Genomic DNA, 23,223 nt, shown 5'->3' with positions numbered 1-23,223 from the left:
TACTTTGCAAAGCTGGCTACGATAGTGCCATGCGAACGCCTGTTCTCACTTTCAGGTGACGTAAATAAGAAGCAGGCAGTATTATGTCCTGTAAATGTAAACAAACTTGTTTGAGCGATTGGCTGAACAAGAAGTAGGACTGAGTAGATTTGTAGGCTCTAAAGTTTTACATTATTTTGTTTTTGAGTGCAGTTATGTAAGAAAAAAATCTACATTTGTAAGTTGCACTTTCACGATAAAGAGACTGCACTACAGTACTTATGAGGTGAATTAAAAAATACTATTTCTTTTATCATTTTGAGAGTGCAAATATTCATAATCAAAAATAATATAAATGAGCACTGTACACTTTGTATTCTGTACTGTAAATGAAATCAATATATTTTAAAAAGTAAAAAAAATCCAAAAATATTTAATAAATTTCACTTGGTATTCTATTGCTTAACAGTGTGATTAAAACTGCATTTAGTTTTTTATCACAATTAATTTTTTTGAGTTAATTGCGTGAGTTAACTGCAATTAATCGACGGCCCTAGTTTTTAGTGCTGTTTTCACTCCCTTATTTTCCTTGTGTGTCAGCTATCTGGGGCTTTAATAAGCTGATTGTTGCACTTAATTTTTTCTTTCTCTGATAGGCAGTCAGTTTTACTAGATTTTTTTTTTAAACAATCTGTTGTTTGAGCTAATTAATGCCCCTTGCATTGCTCTTATTTATTTTTCGACACAATAAAACCCAAATCACATCCCCACTAGCATATTCAGAAGTAATCAAGCCATATCAAAATCCCTATTTCCTTTTTAGTGGTTTTGACCAAATCATCTATAATCCAGTTATTCAAATCAGATTGTCACTCTGCTTGCAGCAGCCAGCACAATTATTTACAGACTCTGTTCATTGGAAGGGCCCGTTTCCTTCAGAATAGTTGTGAAATCTTCTTGGGGGAAAATTGCATATAGTGGTGGTAGTTGTCACCACCTGACCTCCCATTTGCATCATTCGTTTGATTACTGAGGGTTTTACTGGGTGTGATTGCACGAGTTATACTGCCATAACTGGGTTTCATTATCAAACCATGCATTCTCTTCTTTAACCCTTCAGCATCCTCTTTAACACTTTCACTGTAACATTGCACAACCCCAACTGTTTAATTCCCTCTGAACTCTTCAGTGTTTATTTGTGCAAAAGCTCCTTTTAACTCCTCATTCTCTTTGCTTAAATCACTTATTCATCTCCCAAAGGGACACATTTCTCAGACGAATTCTTTTGGTGGCTCTAAACTTACCTTTTGTGGTTTTTTGCTCTTACTTCTTAACTTAGTATACTTTGCCTGCAAACGCTGTACTCACTAAATACAGTCTTAGACAGACAGCTGCTTTTTACTTTAGATTCATGCAGATAGGTAACAGGCATTGTGTTCTCCTTGACTTGTCAGGAATCTTTTCTATTTAATTTGTTTCCTTCTCTACAACTTTTATTTATTCTTTATGCTTTATACATTCATCCCTGAAGGTGACACATTTTGTTTGTAAAGTTTTAGCCATCAGAAACAATCCTTGAGAAACTGCTGTCTTGATTTGGGCTTTCTTTGTTTTAGGGGGAAAGAAATAGGTATTTATTTTTTCCATGGTTGCCAAAGTGTCTTATTTTTTTGAAAATTTCAGTGGCATTGAACAGACCTCTGGTATGCTTTGCCAAGCATTCATTTTTTATGTACCTCTTTTTTTCCCTGCTCTCTGGAGTTCTTTTCACCTGATCTCGCTGTCCCCTTAATACTTCTCTGGAGAGTCCCGGTGGTCTACCCTTAGATTTAACCTACTTCTCCAATGTGGTGCGAAGTTCTTCATATTAAACCCTTAATTCCTTCCAATGCCATTTTCCTTAATGCTAGGTTGCGACCCTCACACTAAGGGGTGTATATGTTACCTGCTCCAGACAAACGGATCCGAGTTGCTGCACCAGTAAGTAGTGGTAGCCTCTGAGACCTTATCTGCTCAGGAGTATGTTGGGGTGGCTTCTGAGAAATTATCCACTCAGCCTCGGAGACCTTATCCACTTGATTCCCAAGAACTCAGTTTGACTCAGAACTTATCACTGAGTTTTCTTTATTGTATACAGTCAAACTACACTTGAGTTGAACACGCAGAAGCATAGGGCCTGGGTACAGTGCATACCACATATCTGAAATTACAGAGCAAAACTCTTCCTTTGTATGTATTTATACATTATATTGCATTTACTATACATTGCATTACACATTTTGAGATTGGCTTGGTTACTTTGTAGGAACCAGTTCCTGTACAGCATGCTCTGTCCATGCACTGTTCATGTATGACTTACTTTTACTTCATCTTACGTTCCCAACTTACCTTAGCTATTGTTATCTTGTCCATTGTAAATGTTGTCTGGGTGTATCTTAGGTGGTACAGCCATTCTGTTTCCAGCCTACTGATCCATTTACCTCCCTAATCCCGTCTCTCAAGAGATGAAGTCTCACTTACGTCAAACCAGGCCTACAACATTTTGCAGTGCTAAGAACTCTGGTGTGAAACCGACATTGATTTTTGGTCAAAGATGAGAAAAATGTAAAAAGTGTAAATGTTTAAAAGTTGATATTTAAAACTTTCTTTTTTAATAACCAAAATAATGGTGCAAATTCCGTGTGTATGTACACACAAGCGCGTCTCTTGGCGTCAATGGAATTATGCTGATTTACCCCACTTGAGGATCTGGCCCATGTTTTTTATGTTGTCATCTTAATATTTATGTACATACTGATAAGTTAAAATAAAGAGTTCCATATGAATTATATATCCAACTTGTCTAAAGCAATCTTCTTAACATTTAATTAAGATCAGACATATAGCTAACTCAAACCTAAATTATTAGCTTCAAATATTGCATGCTGTGATATAATTCATTTAAAAATATTTTTAAAATAATACTTTTCTAAGCACTTGGGTAAAGAAGTTGTTCGGTTGAGGCAAATGTGTAGTAAACTTCTTAAATGTACACTGTCTTACTGATCACATATTGAAAAGTATTCTGTAATAAATCAAATTTTATTTTAAAAGTGATTAAACTTTCAATTTATAATACATCTAGAACCTTTTAGAGAGACAGTGGTAAGACACGTTTGGCCTAAAATAGTGGTTTTGTAAAAATCTAATACCAATATAGGTGTTTCTCTGAAACCTTTAAAAACAATCCAGTGAAAACTTTTTAAAAAATAAATATTCAACTGCAGAATGCTGAACCCAAACATTGCAGTGTTATGCTAGTGTAGGGGAACTTGAAATTAAAATTGACTAGAAATTGATTATGAACAGTGTCAAAATTTCATCATCTAAGCTGAGAAAAATGCAAAAGGAAACAGCATGAAAGTAAACAGTAAAAAACATGAAAGTAAACAGTAAAAGTAAAGAAACTTGTTTTGAGAATTATTTTTAACATAAGAGTGCCCTTCTAAGGAATAAATTCTCTATTTTTTAACAGAGGGAAATTAGGCAACAACTAGCAGAAAAAGCTAAAGCTGGGGAACTTAAAGTCGTCAATGGCACCTCCTCCCAGCCACCTTCAAAACGCAAACGGCGTTGGGATCAAACAGCTGACCAGACTCCTGGTACTACTCCTAAAAAACTATCCAGTTGGGATCAAGCAGAGGTAATTACCCCTTTATTGGTTCACCTCTGTGTTGTAAAAGCTGTCAATGTTTCCAGCAAGTCTTTAGAGTTCTACAGAAGCTCTTGACTTCTATAGATGTCTCACAGACTGCACTTTTATTATACTAAATAGAAATTAAGTACTTACCTTTTACTGTACAAAATAAAATCAAAGGTAGCTGAGGAGTTTTAACAGCTTGTGCTTTTGTCTTGGTTAGACCCCTGGACATACTCCTTCTTTGAGGTGGGATGAAACTCCTGGCCGTGCAAAGGGTAGTGAGACTCCTGGAGCAACCCCAGGCTCAAAAATATGGGATCCTACTCCCAGTCATACACCAGCAGGAGCTGCAACCCCTGGACGGGATACACCTGGTCATGCAACTCCAGGCCATGGAGGCGCAACTTCCAGTGCACGTAAAAATCGATGGGATGAGACCCCCAAAACAGAAAGAGGTATTTCTGAAATTACTAGAATTGATAGAAAGGTCTGGATGGGTAATGGGATAAGAACTTTTAACTTCAGGCTGTCAGTATGAAAGCAGGTCAGGCCAGAAGTAGGGAAAAAAGTTATTGCTCTTTGATATCCAGTGGCTGATGTCTTTTTCAGTTGGGGTGCTAGTAGGCAGAGTTCTGTCACAAAAATTTCACCCCTCATGGTTTTAGTAAAGGAAACTAAGGCTATGCAGTATGCGCACTGCATCAGCATGGCTGTGGTGCCATAGCTATGCCACTGTAACCTTATAGTGTAAATGCAGAACGCAGAAGGGGTTTTGGTGTCACTGTAAGAACTCAGTCTCATGGAATGACAGCAGCTAGGTTGACAGAAGCATTTTTCTGTCAACTTAGCTGCATTTACATGGGGGAAGCAGGGCAGCATAGCTACAGTGGTATGGATATTTCATACCACTAAGTGCCACAACTGTGCTGACCTGTGTTTAAATGTACACCAGAGCTTAAGAGTCTTTTTAGTAGTGATACTGCACTATCCGCTGCAGATGAGGGTTTTGAAGCATGCTGACAGGACAGAGAAGCTCACATTATAGTCTTTTATGGATATATAGAAAATGTTGCTTATACTGTCAATTGGGCATGTTTCATAAGATTTATGCATTTATACCCCTGTTTGCTTTGACAAATTTTATTCACCTATTAGACTATAAAAAAAATCTTTGTCATATGTTAAATTGTTAAAATATTTTAACAAAGCAAGTATTGGAGTGTTTAATACATAAAATGTTCAAGTTCTTTCAAATATGTTGCAATGATATCTAGTACTGATTGCTCAGATGAAACCAAAGAAAATAAAAAAGACAGACTCTTTTCCTCCCTAAGATTAAATTATTGTGTACATTCATTATACTGGTGGTAGTCTTTAATATTAAGGATGAGGGAAGTTTTTGGTTACCTGTTTGGTATCTTTGTTTATCTGATCTACCAGTGGTGGAGCTTGATGTTTCTGTTAGTATGTTATTGGCAAGGAGGTGAAAGAGTGGAATGGAATAGTGTAAGGGAGATCAGATCTTGATATTGTAGTAATGCTTCCCTTTTAGAATGTTTTGTTTGTTTTTTTGACTTTCAGAAACTTTAGGATTTTGCTTGTAAGATCTGACTTGCAGCCATCATAATCTGAAAAAATTGGGCTTTTATTTTTATAGATACACCAGGACATGGCAGTGGATGGGCTGAGACTCCTCGTACAGATCGAGGTGGTGATTCAGTTGGTGAAACCCCAACTCCTGGAGCAAGTAAAAGAAAGTCACGTTGGGACGAAACACCTGCTAGCCAAATGGGTGGTAGTACTCCCGTTTTGACACCTGGCAAAACACCAATTGGTACACCAGCCATGAACATGGCAACCCCTACGCCAGGTAAGATTAATCCAGTAACTAAGGCTTCTGTTTTCTATCACTTCATATTAAAATGTAAAAATAATGTAGATTTATGTAGGCATCCCTATTCTGCTTTTTGACTTTGGAAGCCCAACTTTGTATTCTGAATGTCTGTAACAATTGAATTCTGGCAGGGAACACAACAATGTAACCTCAAAGTCTGCTGTGAATGTTTGTTGAATTGATAGGCAAGAATTGCTAGAGTTTCCTGGAAGTTCTAACTCAAGAGATTGGAATTCTGAGGCCAGTTCTGTACTCAAGCGCTGAATATGTCTTAATTCCAGACAATGTTAAAGAAGGTACCCTTGCAGATAAAAATTAAAATACTTTCTTTTCCGTAAATGTAGGTCATATAATGAGCATGACTCCTGAACAGCTGCAGGCATGGCGCTGGGAAAGAGAAATAGATGAGAGAAACCGGCCACTATCTGATGAAGAACTGGATGCCATGTTCCCAGAGGGATATAAGGTAGTTGATCTGAGTATATCAAAGCAGTCTGTAGCTATACATGCTGTAACATACTGGTAATACACTTTCCACTCAGAATATGGATTTTAACAATAAAATAAATGTTAAGATTTGAATGTTTCACACTAAATACAGATGAATTCATGCCAACTTTTGTTAATTTAGTTACTGGTATTTTATAAATATCCATTAGGAAGGGGAAAACTTAAGAGTTAAATTAAAAGGAGGGCAGTTTTTCTTCTGCTTCACCTTAGGGAGCTCATGCTGATTTCAGAAGGAGTTCCGTATGTGGAATGGCTACAGAACTGGAGCCCATGGCGTGGTAAAACAGATCAGACAGAGATTGAAAACTGTCAGTAAGACAGTATTAACATGCTACATTTAAAAAAAACCACCCACTTATTTTAATATTCATATCAAACACTTCATAAAGAGACACTTAAAGGCTAATATTTCATCTCCGCTCATGAGAACTTTACAGTAGTACTTAACGATTGTTAGGACTCCTCTTGACATCATTCCTGTACTTTCAAGTCCAACAGCATGTACGCAGTTCCAAAGAATTTATAAGATCACAGTTACTTAATTTACAACAATACAAAGGTAGACTCTAAAACATATGCTGAAGACTGTCACAAATCAATAGAATAAACAGTTAACATGACAGATACATGTATCAGTCATTCCCTGTTCTGAGGCTGTTGAGTGTCAGTTAATGTTATTTTTAACAGTCTGCTTTGCAGTCTGAAAATACTTTTTAGATTTTAGTGTTCAGATGTCTACCTTATTTCAGTGCATTATTTTTATCTTTATTTTGCTTCAGGTTCTTCCCCCTCCAGCTGGTTATGTGCCTATTCGTACTCCAGCTCGCAAACTTACAGCAACTCCCACACCATTGGGTGGTATGACTGGATTCCACATGCAAACAGAAGATCGGACCATGAAGAGCGTTAATGACCAACCATCTGGAAATCTTCCATTCCTAAAACCAGATGATATTCAATACTTTGATAAACTACTGGTAAATGAGATTTTATTGATACTGATTTAATGTCTCATTATATGGGGCTGGAGATGGTAGAAAAACTGGGCATTAATTAATATATTTGGAATTATTTATAGGTTGATGTTGATGAATCAACACTTAGTCCAGAAGAACAGAAAGAAAGAAAAATAATGAAATTGCTCTTGAAAATAAAGAATGGTACACCTCCAATGAGAAAAGTAAGATATTCCTCTGATGTGGACATACCACTCTCATTTTCAAATACCGTAATTTCCTTCCCATTTATTTTAGGATCCAGTTTCAGCTCTTTTTTCCCTAAAACTGCCCATGGGCTTGCTCCAAGCTGCTTCTAAAGGACTTTTATTTGTCTGTTGTTTTTTCCTTCTTCTCATCTAACTTTTGCTTTCTCTCTGTATTGTTTTTCCCTTATTTATGCTTCTTAATTTTTCCCCCTCTCTAAATTATGTATTGGTCACAACTGTATTAAATAATTCAGTAAATATTTCTATTTTATAATAATTACATCTATAAAGCATATCGTGACACATTTATATGAAGGATGTTCTATTTTATTGTATCTTAAGATCATTGTTCCAAATGCATTTCTGGCAACAGCATGCATAAATAATTTGAAATCAGTAGAAATGCACTTGATTATGGCTTGATTTTGCTCATTACATAGAAATGTTGTGTTATTTTGGTTTCATTCTGTGTGGTTTAATTCAGAGGGGTTTCTTTTTTTAGGCTGCTTTGCGCCAGATTACTGATAAAGCTCGTGAATTTGGAGCAGGTCCGCTGTTTAATCAGATTCTACCTCTGCTGATGTCACCAACGCTTGAAGATCAAGAACGTCACTTGCTTGTCAAAGTTATTGACAGAATCTTGTACAAACTGGATGATTTGGTCCGACCATATGTACACAAGGTCTGTTTCACTGAAATTTACTTAAATATGTAATATTTGTTTTATGAATGCAGTCTGTACTCTTTACTGAGTGCTTTATAATAGTTACTTTTCTGTGGCTCAGATTTACAGATGTTTATGCATCTGTGCATTTGAATCTTCATTTTTAAAAAAAAAATTTACATTATTGGTAGGAGTGCACAGTTAGAGATGCTGTCCTTTTTAGAAGTACAGAATGTAATACTAAAATGCTTTTATATAGTCATTTACCAGATTTCATTTGCAGAACATCTTTTGTAAATTGTATGAATAACACATCAAAATATAAAACTTAAAAGGAAGGCAGTCTGGAAGAGTTAATTGTACATAAATGTGCTGGAAATAAAAGATTGTGGTAGCTGATCCATGCAATATTGCCGGTATTGGCATCCTGTCTTAGAGGAGAAAGGTAGTCTAGAAAATCAATCAATGTTGAATGAGGGGGTAAAGGATTATTAAGGGAGATGGTGATCTTTTGAATTTAATGAGCGTGGAAGCCATGGAATCACCATGTTAACCAGCCTTTTCTTAGGGCCAGAACTACTGAAGTGGACAATAATACTTGAGTTGAGAGATATTCATTAATATAATTTGAAGTGTTAATTTGTTCATTTGTTACCCTTTTCAGATTCTTGTGGTCATTGAACCACTACTGATTGATGAAGACTACTATGCGAGAGTGGAAGGCAGAGAAATTATATCAAACTTGGCTAAGGTAATAACACTGCAGCATCCTTCCTTTTTGTACTGAATGTGATAGTGTTATAGCTAAAATGTAACTGTAACTATGTGACCTGGAGTATTCTGCTTTTTAGTATTGCAAATGTAATGGTTATGTGATAAGAAACTTACAAACCCAGCAAAGTATATATGTTTTATTTTTTGTCTTTCAGGCTGCTGGTTTGGCTACAATGATCTCTACCATGCGACCTGATATTGATAACATGGATGAATATGTCCGAAATACAACAGCTCGAGCCTTTGCTGTTGTCGCCTCTGCTTTAGGCATTCCTTCTCTGTTGCCCTTCTTGAAAGCTGTATGTAAGAGCAAAAAATCCTGGCAAGCTAGGCATACTGGCATCAAGATTGTACAGCAAATTGCTATTCTTATGGGCTGTGCTATCTTGCCTCATCTCAGAAGTTTGGTTGAAATCATTGAACATGGTATGTTCTGTTTTTTGTTAAATGTTTTCTCTAGTTGGTACATAAGGCTGTTGGTTAAATTAAGGACTCAAATTCTTGAATGTCAGTCCTAGACTTTGTAATCTAATAGAGACTACTTCAGAGTATTCGTCTTTCCTTTTTATAGTTTTTTCAAAGATTTTGGTCTATAGCCTGGTTTAAATAACTGTAATAAATCTTTATATGTGAGTTGTTATAGCTATAATGCACAGAAGACAATAACTTGAAAATAACTAGTACTTCTGATTTCTTTTGGACTATTAATCCTTTAGTTCTTATGTAGTATAGTTCTTGCTCTTTGGACCATGTTTTGACTAGTAGATGACAACAATACTGTTTGACTTTATATAACTGCATATTATCCTGCGTTCTCCATCTCTCAACAAGTCTTGTATAATTTAAGGTATTCTCTATATTAATGGTTAAATTACGGAGAACGCTTGGGTTTCAATGAGCACCGTGTGAGCCAATTCTAATTGAGGAAGTTTGTTTATTGATACAATAACATCCCCATGTATCAAGTTCACACTACCGCACTTGGGATGATTTGTATTGTAATTGCTTACTTGTTTTAGTGAAACATCTGCTGGTCAGTTTTAACCGCTGTATTATGGAGCTCTTGGGACTTCATTGTTGAGAAGATCTAGAATTCTAGGGAGTGAAATGTTTTAAAATCCACAATAGAGGCACTTCATAGGTTGTAAATAATCCACATACTTTTTCTGAAACGTTTTAAAAAATCAACTTCTGAAGTGTTAGAGCACAGCCTGATGTAGTTGGGTGGTTTTGTTTCAATTCTGTTTTTTTCCAAGTATTATAAAATAACATGAGGTTTTTCATCTGGGTTTCCCCTGCCCGTGACTTCTCTACAATGATTCCTTTTTGTTAAATAGCTGCCATGGAAGCAGCACTTCAGTACCTTTCCTGAAGAGGCCTGAATCTTAAGAGACATTTGAAGCTGAAACTCCTCATTGTTTTTGATTTTTAGACATTTAGAGCAAACAGTTCTCTGTGTAAACAAGGCTTTTTTAATTCCAAAATAGATATTGAAGGTTTGTGCCAGGAAATGCTGAGCACAAAATGGAAAGGAAAAGTGCGGGGCGTGCTTTTACGCTTCAACAAAAGAAGGATTTTATTTTCTCTTTCCTGTCCTCTGGCACACATTCCCCCATTTTTCCACAGTAATTCAATCTCTGTGTAATGGTGTAAGAAGCACTTAGTGAATATGACTTGTTTTCCAGGTTTGGTGGATGAGCAGCAGAAAGTGCGTACTATCAGTGCTTTGGCTATTGCTGCTTTGGCTGAGGCAGCTACTCCTTATGGTATTGAATCATTTGACTCCGTTCTAAAGCCCTTATGGAAGGGTATACGTCAGCACAGAGGAAAGGTATGTCTCTACAATCTGTTTTTCATCTCTTTATTTTGAATGTAAACTGCTGTATATATTTTAATACCCATAACAAATATATTATGTATTATAATAGGGTCTGGCTGCCTTTTTGAAAGCTATTGGGTATCTCATCCCTCTTATGGATGCTGAGTATGCCAACTACTATACCAGAGAAGTAATGCTAATCCTTATCAGAGAGTTCCAGTCTCCTGATGAAGAAATGAAAAAAATTGTGTTAAAGGTATGTCAAAATCACTTAAACACTGTCAGTGTAATGTTTAAAGTAAACTTGATATTACTTGTGATTTGGATCAATAAAAGAATCTGTCATTTATAAGCATTTTTCTAAAAAAAAAAAAAAAAAAAATGGTCTACAGCATTAAAACTTTTGCATTTTTATTCCCTGTTAGGTGGTAAAGCAGTGTTGTGGTACGGATGGCGTTGAAGCAAACTATATTAAAACAGAGATTCTGCCGCCATTTTTCAAACACTTTTGGCAGCACAGAATGGCACTGGACAGAAGAAATTACAGACAGGTATAGTTAAGTTTGGAAAAGATTTTAAACTGCTTTGAATTAAATTTATCAAACGGTATATATGAAGATGTTTGTGGTGTTGAATTTATTTTTGACTTTTTCAATGTATCTTGAGACAGCATTCACTTTGGGCAGAAACACATTGTGAGATGTGGATAGATGGTTAAAAGGATCGGCATTATTAAATGGGATACAAAACATTTTGCTTCTAGTTTACCTGTTTGAATACCAGTCTCAGTTGGTAGTACAAAAGTAAGTACCATCTGATGGCTTATGACTGGTTGGTTTCCGTTTCTAGTGGATAGGTGTCCCCATCACAAAAGTGTTACCACTATTAGCTCAAATAAACACCCAAGTTGACAGTCTCAGAGAAGACTTAAATGCTCCACTTTCCATGCACTCTAGAATTGGTCCTTCCAGTTGAGAGATACTAACATGGCAGTGTGTTTTAAATCATTTTCAGTCCATCCTAACAGGAAACAAACTCTGGAAATTCACACTACCCCCCCACTGCAAATGACACAAGTGCTCAAACTCACATTTAAAAAAAATAGTGTTTAACTATCTGGGTAATACATCCACCTCACATCAGTTTAAAAACAAAATGTTTTGTAATTTTTAATTATCTATGCAAGGAAAACTCTCCCACTCCCTAATTTGAAGGCAAAGAACAACCAAGTGGATTAGTCCATTTGCAATAATTTTTCTCAGGATATAGACAAGAATCTGAGATTCTGGAAATTTTTCTGCTTACCCACAACCTTGAAAATGGCTTTCTGCAACTTGGTTGTTGCCTCAGGAGGTTTATTCTGTTCTTGAGAGTAAATTATACCAGCATGATGCCCTTTCTTTTCTTGTACCAGGCAAAGGATTTCCCAGGTCATCTTAGAGGTTTTAGGAAGTCTTTGTAAACTCTCTCTCTGTCTCTCTCTCTCTCTGATTATTTTGCCCAAAGCTATATTTTTATGTTTCAGTTGGTTGATACAACAGTGGAGCTGGCAAACAAAGTTGGAGCAGCAGAAATTATTTCCAGGATTGTGGATGATCTGAAAGATGAGGCTGAGCAGTACAGAAAAATGGTTATGGAAACAATTGAGAAAATAATGGGGAACCTGGGTGCAGCAGACATTGACCATAAACTAGAAGAACAACTTATTGACGGAATCCTGTATGCCTTCCAGGAACAGACCACAGAGGTATTGTTAGAAGATGCTCTTAGCAGTTAAAATATTTAATTTAATCTGTTTACACTGTTCTGGAAAAATTAGTATTTACACTTGAAATCCAAACAAGAATTACATGGGTTTTTTAATTGGAACAAAGAGCACTGAAATTTGTAAGGCAGTTTTGGAATATTAAAGTGGCAAATATTATAAAGGTTGTAGGTACGAAAGGAGTTCAATAGTAAATGGACAGTTTGATATAAGAGAGACAAGGTGGGTGAGGTTATACCTTTTATTGGAACAACTTGTGTTGGTGAGAGAGACAAACTTTTGAGCTTACACAGAGCTGCTCTTCGAAAGCTTGTCTGTCTGACCAACAAAAGTTGGCCCAATAAAAGATACTAGCTCCCCCAGCTTGTGTCTCTAATATCCTTGGACCAATGTGGCTACAACAATACTGCATGCAATTAGTGATGTAGTTGATCTTGCTTTTCTAACTCTTTTTTTTGTTGTTGTTTTTCAGGACTCTGTGATGTTGAATGGCTTTGGCACAGTGGTTAATGCTCTTGGCAAACGAGTTAAACCGTACTTGCCCCAGATCTGTGGTACAGTTTTATGGCGTTTGAACAACAAATCAGCCAAAGTTAGGCAGCAGGCTGCTGACCTGATCTCACGTACTGCAGTTGTTATGAAGACTTGTCAAGAGGTATTCATTTCTCCCATTCCTCCTTTCCATAGAAAGTCATTTTTAAATGAAAGAAAAGTGAGAGAATTTTTGTTAACTTTTACATCTTGTTACTTGGTTCTAGGAAAAACTGATGGGACACTTGGGTGTTGTCCTGTATGAGTATCTGGGTGAGGAATACCCTGAAGTATTAGGCAGTATACTTGGAGCACTTAAAGCCATTGTGAATGTTATAGGTATGTGGGGTTTTTGTATCGGAAGCAAGTGGGGGGAGAGGGGGGAGTTTAAGAGAATGAGACTTAATAAGGTGTCATTCTGTTGAACAGGTATGCACAAGATGACGCCACCAATCAAGGACCTGCTGCCAAGACTCACACCTATCTTGAAAAACAGACATGAGAAAGTACAGGAGAATTGTATCGACCTAGTTGGTCGTATTGCTGACAGGTGAGTTGTTGTGGTATACTTCTGAAACGCCATGACATGTTAATTGCTTACATAACAGGTCACAACATTTACCCATTTTTAATGTTTGATAATTTAGTTATCAGGTTTGGGATCTGGATTTTATAAATCTTTGGGGCTATTGGAGTTCCTTAAGCTTTATTACAGGGGTCGCCAACCTGAGCCTGAGAAGGAGCCAGAATTTACCAACGTACATTGCCAAAGAGCCACAGTAATACGTCAGCAGCCCCCCTTCAGCTCCACACCCCGCCCTGCTCCCAGCACCTCCCGCCCATCAGCAGCCCCGCCAATCAGTGCCTCCCCCTCCCTCCCCGCATCTCCTGATCAGCTGGTTCATGGCTTGTAGGGGGGGCGGGGGGGGAGGAGTGAGGGCATGGCAGGCTCAGGGGCAGGAAGGGGTGGAGTGGGGGCAGGGCCTGTGGCAGAACTTGGGGTTGAGCAGTGAGCACCCCCCCCCCCCCCCCCCCCCCCCCCCCCCCCCGGCACATTGGAAAGTTAGCGACGGTAGCTCCAGCCCCAGAGTCGGTGCCTATACGAGGAGCCGCATATTAACTTCTGAAGAGCCGCATGTGGCTCCGGAGCCACAGGTTGGCCACCCCTGCTTTATTACAAAGATTCTTCATATTAACAGGTCTTCATGATTAATAAAATGAAATATGTAGGTACAAAGTATGACTGATCAGGTATACATTTGCAGTCTCATATACTATTTAAATTATATTATTTGCTACTGTTAGTCTTTAATTGGTTTGTCAGTTTACATAGACTTGGTGCAGACCATAGAATGAAGCTTAATTCTCTACGTGGTTTGTGTACTCTTATAACAAAAATTCACATAGCTATCCATTAACTGTTTAAAAAGAGAGAAGGTGAGCCTATGTTCCTGTGTTAGTAGCATAGGTGTACATCTTGTAATCTGTTTTTTGCTTTAAAAAGGTGTGACTTTACTAAAATACCTGCATTTCCTTTCTTATCCAGGGGAGCAGAATATGTTTCTGCAAGGGAATGGATGAGGATTTGCTTTGAACTGCTGGAGTTGTTAAAAGCTCACAAGAAAGCTATCCGACGAGCCACAGTAAATACTTTTGGTTATATTGCAAAAGCTATTGGGTAAGTATGTTGTCTTGATGCTGATCAGCATGTGTAGGCCCTTTCTTAGAACGGTGGTGATTGTGGGTTTTCTTGGAAAAAAAAGAACAATGAATTTCTTTTGTTTTTAAAATTTTCAGCCAAATTGTTGTTTAAAATAGGTTTTTTTTGTACTTCATTTTATTCACTTTATAGGAGGCAAACTACAATCCGTTACGCTTCAGTAACATATGCTGTTTTAATAGACATGGGGCTGGTCTACATTACAATGTTAAGCACATCGCTCAGGGCTGTGTAAAATTTCCTGCCCTATGTGATTAATTTAGCCAATTTAAGCTCTAGTGTAGACACCGCTAGGTTGATGGTATAATTTTTCCATTAACCTAGCTACCACCTCTCCATCTCCTTGCATCGCTGTATTAAGTGTCTACATTACAGCGCTAAAGCTGTGCCACTGTAGGGTTTCTAGTGTAGATGTACCCTAGCTTCGTAGGGCAGACATGATCAAAGTACATTTTTATGTTCGTAGAAAGATAAAGTTAAGTTATAGCCATCTTTTTCCAATGCTTGTACTAGAATGGTTCTAATTTTGTAAGTTTGTTTATTTTTCTGATTGAAAAATTGGAGGAAATGGTACATTCAGGTGCTTCCTGGGTCCTTTCATACAATCTTGCTCTTGAGATTGTGGTTCCACAAGTCTCTTCCGTTAGTGTTTTCTGTAATAAAGAACTTCACCAAAGAAATAATTTTTGCTGTTAATTTGTATTACCAGTTTATAGTCTTGTCACAGACTGTAGCGTGAAGCTTAATTCTGTATATTAGTCTACATATTCTTAGCAAATGGTCAGACGTCCAAATAAGCAATCTGTTCAAAAACAGATACAAGGTATCTAGAAGCCCTAAAATTGGGACCACATCATACAAGCACTGTACGAATATACACCCTAATCCAGCTAACACTGAGCATGTGTGTAATTTTCTGCAAGAGCATAAATGTTTGCAGGATCAGGGCTCTAGTAACAGAAAATTCTTACTCCAAAGAGTGTAGTAGCTAATTTGAGGCAAGATACGACAACTGAGTTCCAAGTGGTGAAGGATGGATGAGGGTCATGAAAAGATCTCAGGTACCTAAGTTAACTATTGCACAATTCACTGCCTTCTGCTAGTTCCAAATCAACTGTCTGTCTCTGAGATACAATCTATTATTGACTGACTGGTTTCTAACATTAAAAGTAACTTAGTACATATTTACATTTTTTCACTGACAAACTCCTGCATTTTGTCTCTTCCAGACCCCATGATGTGCTGGCTACACTGCTAAATAACCTGAAAGTACAGGAAAGACAGAACAGAGTATGTACTACAGTAGCAATTGCTATTGTAGCTGAAACATGCTCACCTTTCACAGTACTGCCTGCTCTGATGAATGAATACAGAGTTCCAGAACTGAATGTCCAGAATGGTGTATTAAAATCTCTTTCTTTTCTGTTTGAATACATTGGAGAGATGGGAAAAGATTACATTTATGCTGTTACACCATTGCTTGAAGACGCTTTAATGGACAGGTCAGTAATTTATCACTTTAGGATACTTGTTGTCACATTCAAGTTCTTCTTGTTACATTAAACACGCTTCCCTCCCATACCTGGTTCCTCAAAAGCAGAAAAATGTACATGGAGATGATTACTTCCTCAAAAACATTAATAGAATAACATATATATTTTAGCTTGATGTAATTCAAGCCAACTTTCTCTGTGTTCCAAACAACTATACATTCCTTTTTTAGTAATACCACTGAAGACTAAAAGTTTGCAAAATGAGATAATTACAGAATGATCCAGGATTTACCATATTAGGACAACTTTTAATTAGTTATTTTTCTAGACTACTGAGCAGTGTTAAATGATAGTAATTTCTCCTATGAAACTGTTAGATGATTTTTTATTAGCTGATTTGAAGTGTAATTTCTCTGCCCCATGCTGTTTGCAGGGAAGAATAGAAGAGTATCATCAACTTTTTAGCATTCTTTGTGTCAGAAAAGCATTATTATTAGGGCCCTACCAAATTCACAGTCCTTTTGGTCAAGTTCACGACGACAGGATTTTAAAAACGGTAAATTTCATGATTTCAGATTTAAATAGCTGAAATTTCAAGGTGCTGTAATTATAGGAGTCCTGACCCAAAAAGGAGTTGGGGGGGGGGGGGGTCACAAGGTTATTGTAAGGGGGTTGCAGTACTTTTACTTCTGCACGGCTGGTGGTGGCGGTGCTGTCTTCAGAGCTGGGCTCCCGGCCAGCAGCCGCCGCTCTCCAGCTGCCCAGCTCTAAGGCAGCATAGAAGTAAGGGTGGCAATACCACAACCCCCCTAAAATAAATTTGTCTCACACACACGCGCGCGCACACACACACACACACACACCCCCCAAACTCCCTTGGGTCAACACCCCCAATTTTTGAAACACTGGTCTCCCCCATGAAATCTGTATAATATAGGGTAAACGCACACAAAAGACCAAATTTCATGGGGGTGGCACCAGATTTCACGGTCCGTGACGCATTTTTCATGGCCGTGAATTTGGTAGGGCCCTAATTATTATGATTTCCAACAGAAAGTTTTGTTTGCAAGTGAACTTGTTAAATAAACAGGTTATGTTTTCTTTGCAGAGACCTTGTACACAGACAAACAGCCAGTGCTGTGGTGCAGCATATGTCTCTTGGAGTATATGGATTTGGCTGTGAGGATTCTCTGAATCACTTGTTAAATTATGTGTGGCCCAATGTGTTTGAGACATCTCCTCACGTCATTCAGGCAGTTATGGGAGCACTGGAAGGCCTAAGAGTTGCCATTGGACCGTGTAGAATGCTGCAGTATTGTTTACAGGTATGCTTACTTACGTTGGGGTGGCAGGGAAAGTAATTTGTCAAACGTTGATACTCAACAAGGAGGAGACTTCTGGAAAGCAGAAATCCCAGAAGTGTGTTAAGGATGATAATGGACATCAGCTTTGGTGGTTGCAGTGTAATGTTGCCATACGCCACAGAGGTGGGAGAGTAATAGTATATTACTTTGTGATTCAAACTATATTTGAAATATTGTATTAAGTTCTGCACACTTTGTTTACATATTTCTGGTAACAATATTTAGGGAGTTTAGAGAAGTGAAACGAAAGTAATCATGGGACTGCAGAAAAGCGTGTGGGGAATGAAAGATGAGGCTGATGAAGGGAAAAATGAGTTTAGTTTGACTAACTTGTGAGGGTATAACCATCTGCAGATCCTTAAGGTAAATACGAAGGACTGAGAGGAACAGTGGGGGTGTAAGAGAAAATAGTGAATGAAATTAAATTGAATTTAGGTTAAATCTCAGGAAACAAACTGATAGTGATTAGTGTTAGCGCGTAGAATGGTCTGTTCATCCCTCAAGACAATTAAAACCAGATAGCTCAAAGCACTGGAAAACTATACTGTAAGATAGGAAATATTCTCTCAGCACTGGGTTTGAATGTTGTTTATTAGTGAACATTTATGTTATGGTAGCACCCAAAAGCCCCATTGCTATACTGTCATAGACAATAGATGCTCCTTGTCCTGTGGGATTTGCAGTCTAAAAGACAAAACAGATGAAAGGCAGGGGATGAGGATATAACATACAGGGAACTGAATACATCAAGGAACTGACTCTGCTTCTTTAATTGTATGTCTGGTGTTTTGTTTTGCTCTTTAAGATGGTAGGGTGAGGAGTTAGTAGGAATAAGGGAGTAGGAAAAGGAAAGAAAGCGAAAGGGGACATCTCTGCCTAGTCTGTTTTGTATTCTTAATTTGTATTTTCCTCACTTAAACTACTAAGCAATAGATTAGTATTTCCCTAGAGCCTTAAAATTCTACCTGTTCTGCAGGGAGGGGGATAATAATAAAAACTTAACTCTTTTATAGCACCTCCATGCGTTCATCTCTGTGCTGTACAAAGGAGAAACTGAGTAGCATTATCCCCACTTCACACTTGAGGAAACTGAGGCACAGAGAGGTGATGTGACTTCCTCTGGGACACAGCAAGTTAGCACAGCCAGGAACAGAACTTGGGTCTCCTGCCGATGTCCCGTTCAATGCTAGCACTTCATCTGTTCTTCAGGGTGAATTCCACTGTATGAGTTTCTGGTGGTTTTGCTCTTTTTAGAAAGGTGAAGAGCCCAAGCAAAACCACCAGAAACTCATACAGTGGAATTCATCCTGAAGAACAGATGAGACTTAAAGGGTGCAGAACTCCTAAATTTGAAAATTTCCTTTCTATATGAAGTAATGACAAATTGTTTTATCTTCATTAGAAAGTTAAACAAGAATAGCAGTAACAGGAGAGAGTTCACTGTTTTCTCAGCTCAGACTTTTAGTTGGCATTTATTTTAATAACTAAACTTGATTTAAAATAATTGCTTAAGTTTTTTTGTTTTATTTTTACTATTATGCATAGCTCAAATACCAAGTCTGTAATGTACATGGCTTGTTTATTTTATATTTTGTTTTATTTTCCTAGGGTTTGTTTCACCCTGCCAGGAAAGTCAGAGATGTGTATTGGAAGATTTATAATTCAATCTATATTGGCTCACAGGATGCCCTGATAGCACATTATCCAAGAATCTACAACGATGAAAAGAACACCTACATTCGTTATGAACTTGACTACATCTTATAATCTTATTGTTCAGTCATTTGTGTTTAATGCACAGCTGTTCCACACTTAAACTTGCTTCGAATTTGGTGATGTAAAATTTTAAAACGTTGCAGATCAGTCTAGAGCTGGTCAGAGGAGGAGCTAGAAATCCATTAGCATGATTTTTAAATAATCTGTCCTATTTTTATGTTAAACAGTTAAAGCCAGTAGTGACCAAGAACACGGTGTGATTACACAATGTACTGGAGGGATTTCATTTTGGATTCATCTTTATGAAGATTTAGATTTCATTCCTTGTGTTTAAAGGGGATGTTTATTTGAGAAATAAACATTTGTGTATAAAATACTAATTTGTGTGTGTGTTTTTGGACAGAGAGGCTTGTGAAGCGAATCTCTTTGATAGATTGTTAAGCATTTGTTTATGTAAAAAAGGTGGCGTACATTTTAACCCTCATTTTGTTATCCCCTAGTTTTGAATAAATAAGAAAAATGTACAAACTGTAGTTGATGTGTGTGTCTTTTATAATGGGATAATGAAACTGTACTGTAGCTGGTTGCCATAGTTTTCACATTCTATTTGCATGGAAACCATGGCTTTTAGTTACTGCTTGCTGTCAGATTGCTTCACTCAAAATTTCATGGCTGTGAAGATTAAATGTGCTGTCATTGTAATAAAAAAAATGAAGCTTTTTCTAGATGGTCTAAGTAAAAATGCGTTGTCAGTTGAATGTGAACGTGAATCTGTTTCATAGCCTTTTAATCGGTGTACCTGCCCAGGATGAAAGTGACCAGTTTAGTGCTTAGGTCTGATTTAGGCCAATTGGATATTTGTCAGAAAAATAGTGTCTGTAGTACCGGACTTGAGGCAGCTGCTGTGAGTGCTGAGCAAATGGACAGGAATTATTGGAATCATTTTGTCCTTACCAGCTGCCGGTATACAGGGGAGGGTAGAAGAAACACCTTCCCTTATTCCTGCTCACCCTCAATTATGCATACTCCAGCAATAAAAAATAAGTCAAGGAGGACATATTATAAAATGGAGACATGGAAAACCACACAAAACATGGGATGATGTCTGACGTTGCCATGTAAGGTTATCATTGTGATGATGTCATTGCATCCTAATGAAATATTAGGATGAAAAAAGCAGTGGTGTGAAATGAATGGCATTATTTTGTGAGTGATTTACACTCCATTCTGTGATCAGGTTGCATTCTCCCTTCATATTTGAATTCTAATGGTCTAACAAATTTCTTTCTGCTGTTTGTATCGATGCACAACATTCTTTTTCCTGTTTAGCATATAAGCAACTATTGTTTATCCTAACTTTCAAGGACACTTAAATATGTCATCTGAATTATGTCATTTTTTTTTTTTTTTAAAGTACTTGTGTGTTAGAAATTTGCAACCCTATTTCTGGAGCAGATCATTACTTGTTACCTTTTCTGACGATATTGATTTTGGGGGGGGAACTGAAAATATGACCATAATATTTCTACTTGCGCTAAACAGCTTGTCGCTATGGAATTTATTACATGACAACAGCTGAGAGTTCTTGATGGTGGCTTTATAGTTCAGGAGCTCTTTCCTTCACAGAACCACAAGCAACATTTTTATATAGTGTCACTTGAACTTGTTTCTAGCTTTTTCTTGTTCAGCAATGCTTTGTTTGCATCTCTGTAGGGCTCTCACTTTGATTTCAAAGCATTATACAAATACGATAATGCAATTAGTCTTTCAAGAGCCCTTTTAAGTAGGTCATTGTAAGTCTCCATTTGACTCCGGAGGGAGGGGGCGGAACTGAAGCGCACTGAGGTTAAGATACTTGCTCAGTCCTGTGTGTTAACTATACCATGTTTTCTAAGATATTAATATGACAAGTAAACCCATGAGATTATTCAGCAGGAAATGGAAACTAGCAGTCAACTATTAATTGAAATGCTCTTCGAGGGGGAAAAAATCCTTCATATAATCTCTCATCACCCCCAAACACACACACACACAAAGGGAGAGGGAAAGGAGAAAAGGATCCTACTTGATTCAGTAAAAGTATAAAAATTGCATTGTGCTATTTTATCTTTATGCTTTATCTCCAGCACCAGTTGACAAAAATATATATTTTAACAGTGAAATTGAAAGGAAATTCTTCATGCCAAATACTGGTAAAACAAGTTTGCTTGTTACTCCTCAATAGTCCACTTGCACTACCTTGATTTCTCCCAACTCTCTCACCACAATATTGCCTTTTCAGATAAAGTCCAAGTCTTACTTGGTTTGGCATTTTTGGAAGTCAAAAACTGCACTTTAGGAATGTTATTACATGTTTTGATAGTTGCAGCCACACTTGTGTAGTAAAAGCAGGTCATGGGTCCATTGTATCTAGGACAACTTGATGACTCTTCCATCACTAAAAGAAAAGGAGTACTTGTGGCACCTTAGAGACTAACCAATTTATTTGAGCATAAGCTTTCGTGAGCTACAGCTCACTTCATCGGATGCATACTGTGGAAACTGCAGAAGACATTATATACACAGAGACCATGAAACAATACCTCCTCCCACCCCACTCTCCTGCTGGTAATAGCTTATCTAAAGTGATCACTCTCCTTACAATGTGTATGATAATCAAGTTGGGCCATTTCCAGCACAAATCCAGGTTTCTCACCCTCCGCCCCCCCACACACAAACTCACTCTCCTGCTGGTAATAGCCCATCCAAAGTGACCACTCTCTTTACAATGTGTGTGATAATCAAGTTGGGCCATTTCCAACTGGATGAGGACAGAGAGTTATAGAATTGTAGGACTGGAAGGGACCTCAAGAGGTCATGGAGTCCAGTCCCCTGCACTCATGGCAAGACTAAGTATTATCTAGACCATCTGTGACGGGTGTTTATCTAACCTGCTCTTAACTTCCAGTGTTGGAGATTCCACAACCTCCCTCGGCAATGTATTCAAGTACTTAACTACCCTGACAGGAAGTTTTTCCTAATGTCCAACCTAAACCGCTTTTGCTGCAATTTAAGCCCGTTGCTTCTTGTCCGTCTTCAGAGGTTGCGAACAATTTTTCTCCCTCCTTGTAACAACCTTCTGTGTACTTGAAAACTTATCAGGTTCCCTGTCAGTCTTCTCTTCTCCAAACTTAACAAACGTAATTTTTTCAATCTTCCCTCATAGGTCATGTTTTCTATATCTTTAATCATTTCTGTTGCTCTTCTCTGGACTTTCTCCAGTTTGTCCACATCCTTCCTGAAACGGGCGCCCAGAACTGGACACAATACTCCAGTTGAAGCCTAATTAGCGCTTAATAGAGCGGAAGAATTACTTCTTGTGTCTTGCTTATAATACTCTTGCTAATACAGCCCAGAAGAATGTTTGCTGCTTTTTTTTCTTCTTTTCAAGAGTGTTACACTGTTGACTCATATTTAGCTTGCGATCCACTATGTCCTCCAGATCCCTTTTCGCAGTACTCTTTCCTAGGCAGTCATTTCCCATTTTGTATGTATGCAGCTGATTGTTCCTTCCTAAGTGGAGTACTTTGCATTTGTCATTGAATTTCATACCATTTCTCCAGTTTGTCCAGATAATTTTGAATTTTAATTAGGGCTGTCGATTAATTGCAGTTAACTCACAAAAATTAATCGCAGTTAAAAAAATAATCACGATTTAATCGCACTGCTAAACAATAGAATACCAATTGAAATTTATTAAATATTTTTAGATGTTTTTCTAAACTTTCAAATATATTGATTTCAATATATTGATTTCAATTACAACACAATACAAAGTGCTGTATTATATTTTTATTACAAATATTTGCACAGTAAAAATGATAAAAGAAATATATTTTTCAATTCACCTCATACAAGTACCGTAATGCCTTTATCACAAAAGTGCAATTTACAAATGTAGGTTTTTTTGTTGCATAGCTGCACTCAAAAACAAAACAATGTAAAACTTTAGACCCTACAAGTCCACTCAGTCCTACTTTTTATTCTGCCAAACATTAAGACAAACAAATTTGTTTACATTTACAGGAGATAATGCTGCCGGCTTATTTACAATGTCACCTGAAATTGAGAA

General features: G+C 37.4%; 1 protein-coding gene across 4 annotated transcripts in view; it reads left to right on the top strand.

Moving 5' to 3' along the window:
• The window catches only part of SF3B1 (splicing factor 3b subunit 1), a 39,271-nt gene extending 19,626 nt beyond the window's left edge, over nucleotides 1-19,645 (top strand). For 2 of the 4 annotated variants that reach the window (XM_007071953.4, XM_027834108.3), the window contains 20 exons: nucleotides 3,494-3,661; nucleotides 3,879-4,113; nucleotides 5,316-5,528; nucleotides 5,897-6,018; nucleotides 6,842-7,039; nucleotides 7,141-7,242; nucleotides 7,769-7,948; nucleotides 8,595-8,681; nucleotides 8,860-9,130; nucleotides 10,390-10,535; nucleotides 10,633-10,779; nucleotides 10,949-11,074; nucleotides 12,049-12,270; nucleotides 12,761-12,943; nucleotides 13,047-13,158; nucleotides 13,249-13,369; nucleotides 14,366-14,497; nucleotides 15,769-16,041; nucleotides 17,141-17,357; nucleotides 19,005-19,645. In XM_007071953.4, the coding sequence (XP_007072015.1) occupies nucleotides 3,494-3,661; nucleotides 3,879-4,113; nucleotides 5,316-5,528; nucleotides 5,897-6,018; nucleotides 6,842-7,039; nucleotides 7,141-7,242; nucleotides 7,769-7,948; nucleotides 8,595-8,681; nucleotides 8,860-9,130; nucleotides 10,390-10,535; nucleotides 10,633-10,779; nucleotides 10,949-11,074; nucleotides 12,049-12,270; nucleotides 12,761-12,943; nucleotides 13,047-13,158; nucleotides 13,249-13,369; nucleotides 14,366-14,497; nucleotides 15,769-16,041; nucleotides 17,141-17,357; nucleotides 19,005-19,163 (3,414 nt within the window). In that variant the 3' untranslated portion in view covers nucleotides 19,164-19,645. Of the gene's footprint in view, nucleotides 1-1,889; nucleotides 1,960-3,493; nucleotides 3,662-3,878; nucleotides 4,114-5,315; nucleotides 5,529-5,896; nucleotides 6,019-6,841; nucleotides 7,040-7,140; nucleotides 7,243-7,768; nucleotides 7,949-8,594; nucleotides 8,682-8,859; nucleotides 9,131-10,389; nucleotides 10,536-10,632; nucleotides 10,780-10,948; nucleotides 11,075-12,048; nucleotides 12,271-12,760; nucleotides 12,944-13,046; nucleotides 13,159-13,248; nucleotides 13,370-14,365; nucleotides 14,498-15,768; nucleotides 16,042-17,140; nucleotides 17,358-19,004 lie in introns of those variants that run through there. The other 2 variants (XM_027834109.3, XM_037912856.2) reach the window with 2 other exon arrangements.
• The last annotated feature ends 3,578 nt before the right edge of the window (nucleotides 19,646-23,223 follow it).

This window comes from Chelonia mydas, chromosome 11, assembly GCF_015237465.2.
Source record: "Chelonia mydas isolate rCheMyd1 chromosome 11, rCheMyd1.pri.v2, whole genome shotgun sequence".
In the NCBI taxonomy this organism is placed as follows: domain Eukaryota; kingdom Metazoa; phylum Chordata; order Testudines; family Cheloniidae; genus Chelonia; species Chelonia mydas.
The sequence above is the reverse complement of the archived record's forward strand: the minus strand, read 5'-3'. Positions and strand labels throughout refer to the sequence as shown.